The following is an 18284-nucleotide window of genomic DNA, read 5'->3' as shown; positions in this document are numbered from 1 at the left end:
ATGACTGACCTTGTTTCCAATTACAAAGATGAGGTTAGTCAAGCAACCATACACTATCACTTTCATGTACAAAATGGGCAAATGAAGTTGGGTTTAACACCTTACTTTTCTGCATCAAAAGAGTTACGACGTTACGTCATACGTCATGGAGTGCAATTCGGGAAAATTTGTTTTAACAGCAGCAATTTGATTTACCCTTATTTCAATTTCAAACTGTCAAGGTATCTTTTACTTGCTGCCAATGGAATAAAAGGAGTGTTTTATATACCGGTACATGTACCATCCGAATGACTACATGGTTATTCTTGCCAATTACCAACCTCAGTAGTTGCAGACAAGCACTGCACTTACAGTAACTACAAACCAAACACATTTTTATCACCTCTAAATCTTTAAATGATAATTTATATCACATTTAGTTCATATTTAATTACTAAAATTTGGAAAGTCCCCAACAAACTCAAAATTCAAAGTACCTAAAAGATTTTGAAGTAGATTTTAGAAATTATAATTTCATGGAGATATTACTTTTTCATACGGTCTTAGTTAAATTTAATATGTCCTCATCTAAAGATTTTCTCATCAGAGTAAATTTCAGTTAAATATACATGTTGTGAATATATTAGATTTCTAGGTTATTAAACTGGGGTAGATATAGAAGGGTTGTGCAAAGGTGCAAACTCCCCAGCTCCCATCCCACCTCCAGGCTTAACTTTTGTCTTTGTGCACCCTTATTTCCTGGGTGTACCCATCTTTTAGAGGTTCAACATTTAGTCCTCAAGATTCATTGAAAGCCATATTTAATGTTACAAAATTAGACCCAACATATTTTGTTGAAAATAAATCAGGCCATTTCCGTTATATTATCAGAAGAGTTCAGAAAAGACGTCAGAGCAAGATTAGCCATGGCATTACATAAAGTTTAACACTAACAGCCTAAAATATGAACTATTCACAAGACATTTTAATTTGGTGTATTTTTGACTACTAGCTGTCAGTTTTAATTAATATCTAATCCATCTTTAAGTATAATTAATATACTGAGTTATTTACTAAAATAGTATAGAAAATTGGGTGATCAATATTATTTCCTGTTTATGATTTATTCGAGTAAACAGATGATGATGATGAAATCCAATACAAAAAAAGTGTCATTGTTCATAGTTTCTTGGATCCCTAAAAGTCTATGCACTTGCTTAGGTTATTATAATGGTCATTAATAATTTTTGTGATTATCAAGTCCCTCAAACAACTGGAGAATATAATCCCTTAAATCTCTAGTTAAATAACCTTGTTATGTAGATTTGATGAACAATTCAGCATGGCTCAATATTTTGATTTTTTTTATAAATTTTCAGAAAAGGTAAATAGACTTTGTTGGCATATTTTGGTGTACATAGTTAACCCAATTCTATTTTCACAGATCTGGGACTGCTCCTTGTTCTATGAAACCTGGGGCTGCTACTTTAAGTTTAGCCAGGTATGATAAGAGGAGAAAGTAAAGATAAAAAGTTATTTAAAGCTGAAGTAGCACTACACCTGTGGCTAATATTTATACTAAATTTAATTTATTCTAAGACACATATAGTGATATTTTTATCTACAAACTTTCAACAGTAAAGGTGTAAAAACAACACATTACTTGATAACCTTGTAATTCTTATCTATTTTCTTTACCTTGTGCAAAGCAGAAATTTTAAATAAAACACTTTTACTTATATACTTGAGATTACAAACAGAAAATGACTTTCTTTTAATCTAATTGTTGTGCCATGCTCATAATTTTAATTAAGTCATACCTTTTTTTCATAAGCAATGTTGACTGGATCTTATGCTTTATAATTGATTGTAAATATTAATATTTAGAATTTGAATATTTCACATTGAGTTACTATCTTTAACGTAGTTTTGTTCATTTTGCTTCTAAATCTTAATACAGTACTCGGTTGACTTTTACTGAAAGCTGCGATCATCATTTGCATTTTTCAGACAATTTTAAAGGTTTAATCCACTCGAAAATGTACTAAAAGGATTATTTATCATTTAAATAAGAAAAGAAAACCAATATATCAACGTTAAATTCAGTTGGATTAAGAAGATGGCAATCAAATGTTTATATATCATCTACAGAGGATGCCGAATGTTGCAAACTTCTTAATTTATCATATCTTTGTAAATACTGAATGGAATTGAACAATTTTTGGACTGACATTATTACTTTTAGGGATTCATCTTTCACAATGATGTAGTTTGTAAGGGGTTCAAAGTCCCTCAATTGATGATCAGCAGCTTTAAGAATATGATAAGAACTCAGCATACGGCCAAAAAGTATCAGAAAATGTAATGATTGACATGTTAAATGATACATTATGTGACTTTACCTCATATTTTGTCTTATGGCAATACATTGTCCACCAACAGAAGTAATATCAGAAGCTACATGTATTCCACAGTTATTATTAGTAGAATCGGACATATATGTTCTCATACATGTACCACAGTTGTAACTTAATATGACTAAACACTGTTAATCCTATACTGTTGATACAATATGATCCTTCTTCCTTTACGATTCCAAACACAAGGAAGTTGAAACAAATTTGTCATAAAATCTCAATTGATTATGATCCATAATATTACATGCAATACACTGAATTGTACTGAATACAAAAAAAACCCCACACAATCTATAATAAGCTGAAGAAAAACATTCACACTAAGTGTTACATCAAAAACTTATGAATTATGACATCACTCCTAAAGATGTCATACATATTATTTCTGAATTGACAATAGGATCATTAACCTGTTAAAAGTATTCTTGAAAATGAACAATCATTAATCCATAGTACATGTATATCTTTTAAAACTGTGTACCAGCCTATAACTTATACACATGTACAGTTTACAAACCATTTATCACTATATTTATATATATAGCCAGTGTGATTTGTATTGTGAACAGACAAAGTTTAGAAAACAAGCTCTATATAAAATAATTAGAATAGATTAATCCAGCTATTAAATAAATGATTCATAATACATGTATACACATCTCCTATACTCCAGGCACAGACTTAATGATCCATGCTTTCACTATTCACCACCATACAGTCATACTATCACAAAGCCCAACTAGCCACGTGAAAGAAGGTTCCATTAGCAGCCTGAGAGATATAGCACACGTTTCTATAAATACATTTTACACTGCCAGAGAAACTAAATGCTGAAAGTACAAGTAACTGTGAAAAGATGGAGGGAAAAATATACATTTCATCCAAAGCTCATTGATAACATGGTCCACCTGTCGTCAGCCAATACACCTCATCATCTTACTATACTATATATTCCCTTACAACATGTTACCTTCACACAAACCTTAACAAGGCCAAGTCAAATTAAATCAATAGTAATTTATATTTTTCTTATAAGTACTGAATAGTTGAAAAGATCAAATATACATAATTATGAATATAATATTCATGAACAGATGTGCTTTATATTACACTGAAAACTTGCTGTATAATGTTACTACTTAGATGATACTATACTTTAAAATACAATCAACAGGTTAGAGACCAATATTTACTCGGAAACTTACTATATCATCTACAAACACTTTAAAATACACACACAACCAGGTTTTCACTTCAAATTACTTCAGATTAGCAAGATAGTCTTTTACAAAGAACATGACAATTTTTTAGCATTATCTAAATTTAAATATATATATATTTAAACATAATTTTACACAGAACGGAATGTGTTTTAAGGTTAAACAAGCCAACCCTAGCTGATGTCCCATGCCAAAATCCCAAAATAAACAGATGACATGTTAATTAATTGCACATTTATCTTTTTCAAAACTATCAAGTTATCGAGTAATCAAACTGATTAACTATGCTTAGTCTAAGCATAAAATATTCACTATCAAACTCAGCGTTTGAAGTAACTGGTAATATAAAAGTTATGTCCCAAAGCATTGACCAAAGAAATTGCTAAGCTCTGCTTAGCTTTAATGGGAAATATTAACCATTAAACTCAATCAAGACATTCGCCTAAATAACATCTACATGTATACGTTGTTATATTACAAAATCTTGACCATTCAAATTGCTTATTGCTACTTAGTGTAAGCAGAAGATTCTCATCATTGAATTTAGTGTATTGATATAATGAATCTATACTCAAAATTTTTCATCCCTCTCACACGATTAGAACCAATCCAATTGCTTATTGCTTAGCTTATCCTGAGCCGAAAATGGTCTCATAACCAAACTAAGTCAAGGTATTGATGTGATGAACTATCACTTAATTAGAACCAAAGTTATTGTGTCCCAAAGCATCAACCAATCAAATTGAATAGCTCTGCTTACCCTGAGCAGAAAATGCTCAAACTAGAACTCCATCAAGACATTCGCCTAACAAACAGCTGCACCAAGTTTGAACATTCTAGCTCAATTAGAAGGAGTGTGACGGACAGGACAGACAGTTGTCCAGACAGACAGACAAACTTATTTTAACAGTCCTCTGCTTTCTTCGAAAGATGGGGGACAATAATTTTGAAATCATAATTTTTTGCATGCAAATTAATTGACGGGTCAGTTCTTCAGCAGGTAAATTTCACTTCCAGTCAGTCAAGACTAGTAAATATGACTAAAACAGGAGCCTTGCACAGGACACAATTCTATGGAATACACTTACTGTTTACATATGAGTGGAATTTCCACCAGGATTCTTTAGTCTTTATTATAGAACTAATACAGTTTAAAAATTTATAGGGTATATGCATATATATGTATCCAACAATAGCAGAACTTTATCATTACTAACCATTAGAGATGCCACTAATGGCCTTAAAGGACAATATTGGTGTCAGTCATTATCACATATGTGATAGAACTAATTAAACACATTCCAAATATATTTTTAACACTCATGTTTTCCTTTGGCGTTCGTCACTTCCGATTCAGGAAACCTGTATTATTACTCAGCTATCGTAGCAATGATCTCTGTGTTAAAATTATATTTGGAATGTGTTTAACCAGCTCTTCGCATATGTGATAATGACTGACACCAATATTGCCCTTAAAGATGGCCTTAATAAATTAATATGCAATACTGGCATTCTGATCACTAGGCCCTTGGGTCCTACATAGGCATCTCTTTATCACATTAAGAAAGCAAGATTGTTACAGACAAGAATATTTTTATAGTGAATCCTAGTTGAAATGTCGCCCAGATTTAAACAGTATATACAGTAAATCATATAACTTTACCCAGTTCAATTACTGAATGCCAATGTAGGTCTATCATAAAATAATGCTTTCAATCAGACAAGATTTAGAATCTTTCCATTCTAACTAAGAATGCAAAATTATTATGAACTTCATAATTTTATCTCGCCAAAAATCCAACAGATAGTCAAACAAAGAAGTATATTGGAATTAATATGAATTATTTTGTTCTCCATAAACTAACTACAACAACTACATAGATGTTCATTAAGTTTCATTTCATTTATAATCCCACTGTACCGTTATGTGTTTCTTGATAGATTATCCTTATTCTATTTCACATTTTATTATCATATTTAACACTGTTTTAGCTTTTTCAAATTCCTGTGTAAAATGTTGTCCCAATCAAAGTCATACCGGCAAATAGGATTAAGACCAGGCACCATGGTTCACCCATATGAACAAAGCATTAACATCCCTTAAGAAAATATTTAATTTTCCAATTATTGAGTTATCATAATAGAATTTTAAATCAAAGAGAGAGGATTTTTAATGTAATGGTCTTCACCCTTATATACACTGTTGTGATATATCTGTTAATGAAATATTTTGAGTCAGAATACATATCAATTCGATTAGGAAGTCATGTATGAAATGTAATGACAATTTTCATCAAATTTGGCATCATACTTAATAGGAAGAAAATTATGTAGGAAATCAGAGATTTCCGTTCATCAAGACTAAAGGTCAAGATATCATGATCTTACACACTGTCGTCATTATTTAATATCATAAATCACATTCCCCAATATCTACATATGGAAGGTAATCTCCTCATAATGACATTTCCGTCAATCCTATATAAAATCTTTAACAGAAGTTTCCGAATCTATGTCTGTTTCCAAATTATTGAAATGGGGTTTAATGTGACACTGTTCTACTCCTACTGGGCTAAGGAAGTCTGGCATACGTCATACAGTGTGCAATAAGGGAAATATTGCCCGGACAGTGTCCCTACGCCTACTCTTATATCGAATTCCAACTGCCAAGGGATATTTTATGTGCACGCCCCTGTTTTCTGTCACATCTGTCCCACCAGAAAATCCTGATGAACTTTCTTGGCCAAAACCAGGAGCGAACCTGCGACTTCCAGGTTAGCGAGCCAGTGTCTTACCCGATTAGCCAACATGGTTCCTACTTCAGAGTTCAGATGTCAATCTTTTTAGTTAATAGCGTTCTACGGAAAATAATCCATGGAAATGAAATACAGTGTTGAAAATTAAGTTTAAATTTACAGTGGCCAGCGGCATCAATTAAAACTGCTGATTGTCATTTGAGGGATTGTGAATCTCTCGTCACTACAATATTGTTAAAGTAGAATCTCAAAAAGAATATCAGTCCAAAAATGTTTCAATTTCTTTCAGTATTTACAAACAGAAAAACTAAAATAATTTGCTTTTACACAGCATCAGAAGTCTGGAGTTTCAATTGAATTGACCCAACCTCACCTCTCATCTAGCCAGGAAACTGATACTTTGTCATGGGAGAAGAAGGGTTTTACCAATTACAATGTATTAAACAAATAGAACAAGAAAATGAGAAATTAGATTGAAAATATCTCACCAGGGCCGGATTAAACCAATAGGGATAGGGCAGGGGGCCCACTGACACTAATTAGTTACTTAGCATATAACCCTGTTTCAAGTATACACCAGGTATTACAATATAGGGTCAGGATTATGGGGTTCCTGTATAATAAGTATAGGCACACATATATTGGATACTGAAACACGCCAACATTTATAAATTAGGGGGCCCACTAACGAGTTTGACCTAGGACTCACAAGTATTTAAGTAAATCTATGCCTGTATCTCACACTAGATAATTATACCAGCATACATGTACATAAAAGGTGATTGCATAAAATATAATCATTAAAACTGGCTAACAGCTGCTGTTTGGTTCTGATATCTGTTCAACAAAGAAAAATTAAAATATGTTTCATTGTGAAATAGGTTAGATTGACCCTATAATGGCATAATCATTGATTCTTAAAGCTTATGTCAATATTTGATACCACTTTCATGTGACAGACACAGTAAAAAGGGCGTGGTAATCAAAGCATAAAAAACAAAGACTCTTTTCTATTATTAAACAATTAGCAACTTTACACCAATATGAGTCATTCTTATCACAACATGCATTATAATAACACAAAATCTTTAAAAAAACAATTCCTGACACATTAATACTGAATTTTTAAATTTCTATAGCTATTGATAAATTATTTTTAAATAACTGATTTTTTATATTAAATATGAGAATAGAATCACCTCTTGAATACCATAATGACAAGTTTTATTTATAATTCATTAAACATTAATTCTGAATCTTTCTATTCTAAAAGTTCTTAAAAAGAAAAACAGTTATAAAAAAACCCACTATATTAATATTATAAAATTAACACACTGAATGAATCAGCAAAATAGTACTACCGGTAATTTACTGAAGATTGCAGTACCTGTAGCTCATTTTTCAACAGGCATTTCGGTTTCTGTAATCAATTTCTCATTTTTTTAATTGGGAATTCACAGGGTCAACTTTTAGGCACAGAACATATTTTCACTTTTGATTTGTTTAATTTCGTGATGAAACATAGAAAATTAGCTGTGTTTATGAAGGCTCAAAGTGACAGAGTACTGTTTTATGACAAAGACAATACTCCTGTGTTCAGAATAGTATTGCAATACCTGGTAGGTGCAGAAAAGTATGTTATTGCAATGCGGTCTTTGGCTGATAATTACCAAAATGAAAAATCACATATAAATTTCATGAAGTGGCCTTACTATCACATGTGTTGTAAGTTGGAATTCTTTGTAGAGATTTTTAACATGGATTTGTTGATTATATTACATTTATTCTACTACATGCAAAACTAATCACTGGCTGTAATTGTAAAGTTCAAGGATAAAACATGTTTAGATAAATTCTAATACATCTTATACATGTATGTAGGCAGTTATAACATTTCAATGACATTTTCAGATAAAAATCTACTTTCCAAATGGATGAACTAGTTCCTATATCTTAACATTTAGTTTATTTGCCATAATAATACTAGAATGTAGAGATTTGTAAAGTGTAGCCTTTGTGTTTCACATTGATGCTTTAGTTTGTCCTATGGTGCGTTGCTGGGTTGTATGGTGCATAGTACAGTCCTACAATTAGTAATTAACTCGATAATGAGAATCCAAATCCTACTGATTCTTATCAATTTCTATATTAACGATATAACACGGAACCTATTTGAAATGACGCTTAATGTTTTGGAGACCTTTTTATACCGTATTTAGACATAGTCAGTCGTTGTTGTTTGTATTTTAGAGGAGAGCCGAAAAAAGCTCCCCTTAATCAAGAAATTGAAAAAATCGCTCCCATAAAAAAGCTTTCCTAGTTTCAATAAGAATGATTTAGAAATTAAGGAAAGCGATCTGATATTAAGGAGAATTATTAGTTGTGTGTATGGGAAATGGTTCTGAAGATCAATAACTGCATGTTAGGGGGGGGGGGGGGGTCATTCTTGTTTTCATAAACATAATAAGTCCCCCATGACTTTGTAAAGGAGAGCGATTTTCAGTTTTAAGGAGAGGGAAAAAAAACTCCCCTCGATCGACATTCAGGTGAGCGGCAGGCGCTGAAGAGCGATCACTCACCGTAAATAATAATGACTGCATATAGTACCATAAGCTATCATTATTCTAAAAATCATAAAGATTTGAAGATTTGTTTGTAATTCAATCATTCAATTTTTATCAGCTACATGTAGCCTACACCATCTTTCAGAAGGTCTATAAGCTAAATTAATCTTTTGGTTTCTAAACCAGATCCCAATACAGCACAATGAATAATTTTGATTTGTGTTGATATTTATTTCATATGTTTAGATTATTTGTGCAATAATATGTGTATATCATTTATTGTATGATACAAGTACCTATTTCTCCAATGTAAGAAAATGTAATACCATATGTAAAAAGTCTTTCCGCTAATAATAATGTCAATTTGGGAGACGAGTGGTCTAGATGGTAAACAGCAGATCTTGTAACCAATATAATCATGGTTTCTATTCAATGATTATTTGTCAAGAAGGGTGATCTGCCTAGCCTTGTGTGTGATTCTCAATGTAAATAGGATTTAACACATATTACATTTATTCTACTACATGCAAAACTAATCACTGGCTGTAATTGTAAAGTTCAAGGATAAAACATGTTTAGATAAATTCTAATACATCTTATACATGTATGTAGGCAGTTATAACATTTCAATGACATTTTCAGATAAAAATCTACTTTCCAAATGGATGAACTAGTTCCTATATCTTAACATTTAGTTTATTTGCCATAATAATACTAGAATGTAGAGATTTGTAAAGTGTAGCCTTTGTGTTTCACATTGATGCTTTAGTTTGTCCTATGGTGCGTTGCTGGGTTGTATGGTGCATAGTACAGTCCTACAATTAGTAATTAACTCGATAATGAGAATCCAAATCCTACTGATTCTTATCAATTTCTATATTAACGATATAACACGGAACCTATTTGAAATGACGCTTAATGTTTTGGAGACCTTTTTATACCGTATTTAGACATAGTCAGTCGTTGTTGTTTGTATTTTAGAGGAGAGCCGAAAAAAGCTCCCCTTAATCAAGAAATTGAAAAAATCGCTCCCATAAAAAAGCTTTCCTAGTTTCAATAAGAATGATTTAGAAATTAAGGAAAGCGATCTGATATTAAGGAGAATTATTAGTTGTGTGTATGGGAAATGGTTCTGAAGATCAATAACTGCATGTTAGGGGGGGGGGGGGGGTCATTCTTGTTTTCATAAACATAATAAGTCCCCCATGACTTTGTAAAGGAGAGCGATTTTCAGTTTTAAGGAGAGGGAAAAAAAACTCCCCTCGATCGACATTCAGGTGAGCGGCAGGCGCTGAAGAGCGATCACTCACCGTAAATAATAATGACTGCATATAGTACCATAAGCTATCATTATTCTAAAAATCATAAAGATTTGAAGATTTGTTTGTAATTCAATCATTCAATTTTTATCAGCTACATGTAGCCTACACCATCTTTCAGAAGGTCTATAAGCTAAATTAATCTTTTGGTTTCTAAACCAGATCCCAATACAGCACAATGAATAATTTTGATTTGTGTTGATATTTATTTCATATGTTTAGATTATTTGTGCAATAATATGTGTATATCATTTATTGTATGATACAAGTACCTATTTCTCCAATGTAAGAAAATGTAATACCATATGTAAAAAGTCTTTCCGCTAATAATAATGTCAATTTGGGAGACGAGTGGTCTAGATGGTAAACAGCAGATCTTGTAACCAATATAATCATGGTTTCTATTCAATGATTATTTGTCAAGAAGGGTGATCTGCCTAGCCTTGTGTGTGATTCTCAATGTAAATAGGATTTAACACAACTTAATTTTCCATGGCACAATTTACATTGCACAATCAATAATTTTGAAAGAATAATCTTGACCATGATATAGTATAGAGTCTAGAGCTGGGCGATATCCCTGGAAACAGATATTGTGATATATTTTGAAAATATCGCGATATAATCACTATATCATGATATTTTATAAAATGTCAATAAATTCCATTTATCGCTTTTTAAACGTAAATAAAAATATCTAATAACTGTGTTGGAAATACACCCGGGAGTATTCACTTGACACTTTCTAGTCAATATTATTAAAAGTTTTTAGCATAAATAAAGTACTGAATTTATAAACAAAATCTAATGAGCTGGTTCAAACACAGATCTATCTATAGCCATGAAGACTTGCTAAAAATATTGATCTATGTTGTTTATTACAATTTTAATTTACAGCATATTAATTATGATATTTTATTTAAATTAAGAATATTTACATGAAGCCGGCACAAAAAACATTTAAAAAAAAAGCTTGTGTTTTTTGGCCGTGCATGTTATTTATAACTACCCATACGGGTTTGATTGGAATCATTGGGTGCTATTCATTTACCATAGCAAACTCATTCTTTCTCATTCAAGTGTATGCCTTCTTGAAAATGCATTATGCAATCTGATTAAAATACAGATCTATATTTCGTTTCGGTTTTTTTATACTTTCGATGGCCTACAATACATGAAGATCTGACCGGTTGTAGCGAGAGGTCGAGTCAGAGGTCATACGCGCAGCTTTTGACCCTATTATGTCAGACATTTGATGCTACTATTGGGTTACCAACAGTTCCGTGCAAAACATGCATAAAGCTCGTCATAACAGACCGTTTCATTGGCTAATAGCTCACATCATTCAGAACATGTCAATGATAACAACTCTTCCAGATCCAAGTGTAGTAAAGACAAGTAAAACAAAATTTTGAACTATAAAAACGAAATGAAATAGGATCTGTGTTTTAATCAGATTGATGCATTATGCAATACAAAAATACTAAATTATACTATCAAACGTAAGTACTATGTCAAAAAGTGTTCACTGATTTATTTAGTGAACTATTTTTTTCCGGATCACGGATGGCATGACACGTCCGACGCTGAATGATAATCAGTCTACCGGAACTCTATAATTGGCATTATTTATATTTCTTCTTTATTAAAATTCAATTCAATCTGAAAATCTATGATTCCTTTTGAAAATCAAAGCATTCGTCAAGAAATTGAATAGAAGCAGAGATAATTCTAACGGTAATGATCGGGTGGAAAATGAGCAAGAAGTCACGTGACGTAAACAAAGCTTTTTATCGGCATTTGCTAACTTTGTGGAATGAACACTCTTGAGTTTAACGTTACTTATTGCTATTTAATCATCATTAAACAATAAAATATCATAAATAACATAAAAAGGAAGAAATTTTTTCAATATTTATGTTAAATATCATCCAGAAAAATCAAAACCGCGATATATCGAGATATGTTCTTTTTTTAAATATTTTTCTGAAGACAGTATTTTTGATGTTTTTTATTTCTGTGACGGTTTTATATAGAAAAACCGAAATATTGCCCAGCTCTAATAGAGTCTCCTAAATTTGAAATATAACTGTTAGTTGACTTATAAAAAGTTTTAATCCATGACAAAATGCCCCATGATATGACAAATTAGCATATATTCTATGAGATATATGTACTGGTACTAGTGAAAGATCCCAGCACTTATGTAATTCAAGAAATAACCAAGCTGTATTGATGTGATTCTTGATAAACATAAATTTAACGATTATGTAGGTTTGGATGGTCATTGCTGTGATAACTTCAATCATATCCCTAAAAAATTGGCTAAAAGATGCCCTTTTTAATGAATAAATAGCATGCTTTGTTTATCTGGAACAATTTTCCTCTTCATAACTTAAAAGGCCAGTTTTCGAGAAAGTGTGTGTGTGTGTGTCCGCTTTGGTAGACTGGCCCTTTAATTAAGTTCTAAAGCTGAAATTTGTTCAATCTATGTGGGACATCCTGGTTTTCATTCAGCTAAAATCTAGCAATGCAGAGTTTAAGTTTGGCCAGTCTTTATTCGGCAAGCCGATATAATGTACATTTAGATACCTACAGTGTTTCTTAATACCAAAGGTTGAATAGACAGATATGGTAACAAAATGCATTGGTTAAATAGAAAATGGATGTAAATTCTATACAATTTGAATGTAAATTATTTACTGATAGTCGAACATGACAATTCAGAAGCAGCAGGGAAAATATAAACGGGTGGGTGCTAAAATTATGGAAGCAAATAAAAGCCATTCCCATGAGTAACGCATGACCTTGCAGCATAGCTGATGTACTGATGGAAGGTAGAAGTATGGATCAATGCCACCACTTTGGATTTTATTTTGACAAAGGGAGGTAAGTTGCAATTTTATTTGTGCAACAGAAGCATTAGAGTAGCTTCCAGACCATGCCTAATTCATATTAGATACCGAATTACTGATCCTGTATTATCACATACTGTGAACTCCATTACAAGTCTAGAATGTTCTGAATTGACAGACACAGAATTCATTCCTGTCACAAATCTGTCAGTCCCCATAATCGAGATGGTGAGAGAAGAGCCATGATGTGGTTGTACTAGAATTTCTAACCAGGTTGGAACCTAAAATCCTCTGTTTTACTCGATTGAGATTCAATTCCAGAACATTTAATTGAGTTCTCCTACATGTAGGTGCATGATTAATCCTATTTATGTCACTAGTTGTATTTAATTCAACTACTCACTTGTCATCTTCAATATCCATTGCCTCCAGCTCAGAGGTGACCTCCTCAATTTCTCTTCTAAGCTCCTGTAACAATAAAGTACAACCTTTATGTAGAAATTATATGTAAATAAAATGGGTTTTGACATCTTATTTTTCTGCACCAACCAGGCTGATGAAGAAGGGCAAACACCATGCAATATATGACGGCCATTTTTCTCAGACTGCAAACTCTTCTTCAAATTCCAATTGCCAAATGTTCTTTTATGTAAATGCCAATGATGTGACTTCACAGTTTTTTTTTTGTCCCATCCGAACGCTTTCCATGACCTCTATTCTGAACTACTGACAAGGGGAAACCAGACAGACTGAAAAATCCTGAGGAACTTTATATGACAACACTGGGATTAAACTCCGGACCTCCTGGTTAGTGAGCCAGGGCCTAAATTGTATGTAATAATGTGAATTTAACAATGTGAAAACACACGTCCTGTAAGCAAAAGAAAACTTTCAAACCTCTACTCAGTTGGAAATCGGGTCAGGCCCCAAAGGTAATGCCATGGCTTATTTCTCTGTTGTTCTTTCAACCACAAGAAGTCTGAGTCTGGGCTTTGAGTCATTTGGAAATAATGGCTAGAGTAGCTTAAAGATGTCAAGTTTCTCATTTAAGGAACTTTATGACTATTTACGACTATAACTTCAGCATGTTTATCCAGGCACTTACAAAGTGCAGGATTTAAAAACTTGAGACCAATCCTTTCAAACAAACTAAAAGTTTGTGTTTTATCAAAATGTATTTGGGACTTGTCCTTTAAATGACCGCACCAATGAAGTCCTCATCCACACCCTTTGGCATACTTAATCATTCAATTTATAATTTACCTGAATTTCATCTATGAGCTGCCTTTTCTTATCTCTGATACTATATAGTAGTGTTCTATCATTAGATGGAAGTTCTAGAAAAGAATAAACAATTTAATTTATGCATGAACAAAGTGAATGATATTACCAATAATATTTTAAGGATTACATTACCACTACATGTATGTATAATCAGGGTAGTTGTTACCTTGTATCTAGTTGACTATAATCTACAGCCCAGTTGGCATGCTCTTGGAACTAAATTAACTTAAATGGCTTGATATAACTGCCATCCCTATAATAACTACAATGTGCAGATATTGTGTGCAGATATTGTTGACAAAAAACCCATCACAATTAGTGACTTCCTGCCTATTGCAGGTCTTTCTTTAGGCCTGAATTGTTATATAAACTATTAATTAGACATTTATTAACATGAAAAGACCTTAATCAACTCTCGATGCCATCTTATGTGTCGGATTTTCACTGGATTTGAATCCATTGATGATTAAATCCAAAAATGGATAATCCAGGCTATGTTTTTTATCGTACCGACTTTAGTAATGATGATCAAGGCTAGGCCTAAAATTCAATCACTAATATCTTGGTTCATGGAGCAATTTGACTGAAATTTTCAGCATATTCATTTTACATTATCTAGACAATCAAGTTTTTAACTATTATAGTGAGAACTGCCAGCTCTTTATCTAATCTTCCATAATGTATCTTTAATATATCACTGAATTGATGTATCACGATCCACCTTTCCACAATACACCACTGCTAATTGAGAAACAATTAAATTCTATTATTAGGGCTGCCAGTTGATACCGGTTTCAAGTAACGATGATTGCCGACCATCCGCCAGTCTATAATCAATAATATCAGCAAAATATTTTTACTTAAAACTGTTTAGAAAACATTCATAATTTGAATATGAATAACAAATTATATGTGAGGTTATGCTGTAATATCATTATGTATACATGTAGAATTTGTTTCATTGATAACATAATAGCATTCCATACCAAAACTAATGTGTCGAAACTCAATCAACAACATTGTGCATTTGGAAGACAGAACTGTCCCCACTGAGACATATCTTTGTCACTGATGACAAGAAAAATCAATAATGAGTAAAATGTATTTATTTCCTTTTGATCACATGAAACAGATTCCGCATCCCATTTACAATAACATTTTATTTTGTTGTTGTTTTGCGCAGAAAATGTCTTATATTGTTGCTTAATACATGTATATATATTTTACTGGGCGATTGATATTTAGAAATGAAATGCAATGGGGTTTAACGTCCTAATTTGAGATTTAGAAACAGAGCAGACGCAATAAATAAGAGTAAAAGAAGGGGCACAACTCTGAGTATCATGTGAAACTATTTCCTCTCTCCATAAGCGGTAGCATCTTGCATGATAAACAAAATGTGTGAGTATAATGACTTTTCTGTCTAATTACAGTTAACGAGCTAGGCCGAAACACGAGTTGTAATAAATACTGTGATAAGAATTATCTTTTATAAATTTCTTCGTACAAGTGACTACATGTACCTATAATTGCGCGATTATCGATATTTTAAATCTGTATCTACAAAGATATTTTATCCATCGCCAAAAATCTCCAAAATGATCTCTATTTGGTTGCTAAATGGTGTGAAAACAATGGGATGGTAATCAATCCTTCGAAAACAAAATCAATGCTGATTTCAACAAAACACAAAAGAAATCAGAAAAACCTAACTTTATCACTCCATGGTGAGAAAATTGAGACGGTTACTACCGCAAAATTACTTGGAATTCAAATTGACCAAGACCTTAATTGGGAAGCACAGATAGCAGATATGTCTAAAAAACTTGCATCAAAAATATTTCTCCTAAATAAGATAAAAGATCATTTACCTTAAGAGACAAGAATTTTGTTTTATAACAGTTACATACTACCAATATTTGATTATTGCTCTATTATTTGGGGAAATGCTACCAAAAGTAGATTAGACATTCTTTTAAAATTACAAAAGAGGGCAGCAAGAGCTATTCTTGATGCACCGATTGAAACTCCGTCCACCTCTTTATTTACTAAACTCGGTTGGCTTACCCTTACACAGAGGATTCTTTACAATAAAATTGTCTTATCATTCAAAATTATTACATTTAATACTCCACTTTATCTAAATTTCCATTTTATTGAAAAATCTCTTGTTTCCAAAACGGATATCTTGCTCCGTTCACAGACCAGTAAATCTCTTTTTCTTCAAAAATGCAAAACGGAATCCATGAAACGTACTTTTCATTATTCTGCATGTCTTTTATGGAACAATCTGCCTTTTGATATAAAGATGTGTAAAAATGTTGAAAATTTTAAGATTAAACTGAAAACTCATTTATTTTGCACACTGAAGGAACCATAATATTCAACTGATGACATACTTATTATTTTTAACTTGCAACTGCATTCTATTTTATTTTGTGTGTAATTATAGTGTTCTTCCTATATTCTACTTGTATAATGTATATGTTTTGTAGTTTGGGAGTGACTTATCAAACTTCCCACTTTAAAATGCTATTGCATTTCTAATGATTTTAAATTTATCCTGATATTACATGTATATATGTCTTTGTAGTTTAGGAGGGACCTATGGAAGATTAGTTTTTTTTTTGCAAACTAAATACGTTGCCTCATTAAATAAAGTTATTATTATTATTATTATTATTATTATCATTATCAATTATCGATCTTCAAAATGTTTTACCAACAATTATCGGCAATATCAATATTTTCTGCCAGCCCTATCTATTATAGATTATTCAATGAATTTGACAGATTTTTGGTACGTCATGAGGGGTCACATAAGCTCTTCTACATCCTAGCCTATATAACAGACTATTATTATTAAGCTCTACTTACATCACTATCTATAAACAATAATCTATTTAGTACCCAAGTTGTTTTTTCTTGTTAAATTTGTGACCTAAATATATGTATCACAATTTGAATAGCATTACATCACAGATGTGTTATGGTATGTGTTGTGTCATGACTACAGTTCGAATATTCCACACTAAGTGTCATGAGTTACTAAACTAGATATTTAGCAACCAGAAGTAGCCTATTGGCACAAATAACACAGTTTGACATTGTCGTAAACAACTGACAAATTTTACACTAGACATTACAGAATAGTGATGGTAAATTGCACGGGATGAAGACTAAAACAAAATATTCATTGATTTAAAACAGGTTAGCTAGCTTTGTAGTTTGTATTAATTTGGTAACGATAATCTTAGTTATGACTCCCTCTGCTGGCTTCAATGTGACAGGCTTCTCTTTTTCAGCTGTTTTCGGATACTGATCGAATTGATCTTAAATTTGACAAGCAACTGCTTTCCATTAATTTGCTGCATGATAATTTAGAAATGATAATCTAATCAAGGTTAATTATAACTCTATTCAGAGAGCAACTCCCTCCTCTGGCTTTGAGGTGACACTGTGACTGTGACAGGCTTCTCTTTTACAGTTCCCTGGATGCTGGCTGAATTGGCGTTGAATTTGACAAGAAACTACTTTCCATTAAATGTGATAAAATATATTATATTATGATTTATATTAATTCACGTCCCGTCAAACATCTGTAAAGAGACTTGGATTTTGGTGGGCCTGACTAGGCCCAAGTCTAAAAATAAACAACCCAAAAAAAGTGGGCAAGGCTATCAGAGATTGGATTGTTTCAATACCTTCCACATTAAAACCGCCGTCTTGGTTTGTCTCCACCATCGTGGAACTCATTTCTTTCTGGCAAATAAAAAATGCTAGTATCTATGTGTCTTAAAGTCGGTATTTATAACCAAACACTTCTTGACTCAACTTCCTCTTGCAAAGTCAGCCATCATAGATGACAGGTCTCGTAAAATCTCGTACGT

At 32.2% G+C, this 18284-nt stretch overlaps 1 protein-coding gene across 4 annotated transcripts in view; it reads right to left on the bottom strand.

Moving 5' to 3' along the window:
• LOC126812021 (cytohesin-1) overlaps positions 1 to 18284 on the bottom strand; it is a 53493-nt gene that overhangs the window by 34804 nt on the left and 405 nt on the right. For 2 of the 4 annotated variants that reach the window (XM_050538177.2, XM_050538179.2), the window contains exons 1-3: positions 18099 to 18257; positions 14374 to 14447; positions 13514 to 13578 (exon numbers count right to left, since the gene is read on the bottom strand). In XM_050538177.2, coding sequence (XP_050394134.1) covers positions 13514 to 13578; positions 14374 to 14447; positions 18099 to 18150 — 191 coding nt within the window. In that variant the 5' untranslated portion in view covers positions 18151 to 18257. Of the gene's footprint in view, positions 1 to 2381; positions 2804 to 13513; positions 13579 to 14373; positions 14448 to 18098; positions 18258 to 18284 lie in introns of those variants that run through there. The other 2 variants (XM_050538178.2, XM_050538180.2) reach the window with 2 other exon arrangements.

Source organism: Patella vulgata, chromosome 2 (genome assembly GCF_932274485.2).
Source record: "Patella vulgata chromosome 2, xgPatVulg1.2, whole genome shotgun sequence".
Taxonomy (NCBI): domain Eukaryota; kingdom Metazoa; phylum Mollusca; class Gastropoda; family Patellidae; genus Patella; species Patella vulgata.
Note: the sequence above shows the minus strand (reverse complement) of the source record. Positions and strands in the feature narration are given on the sequence as shown.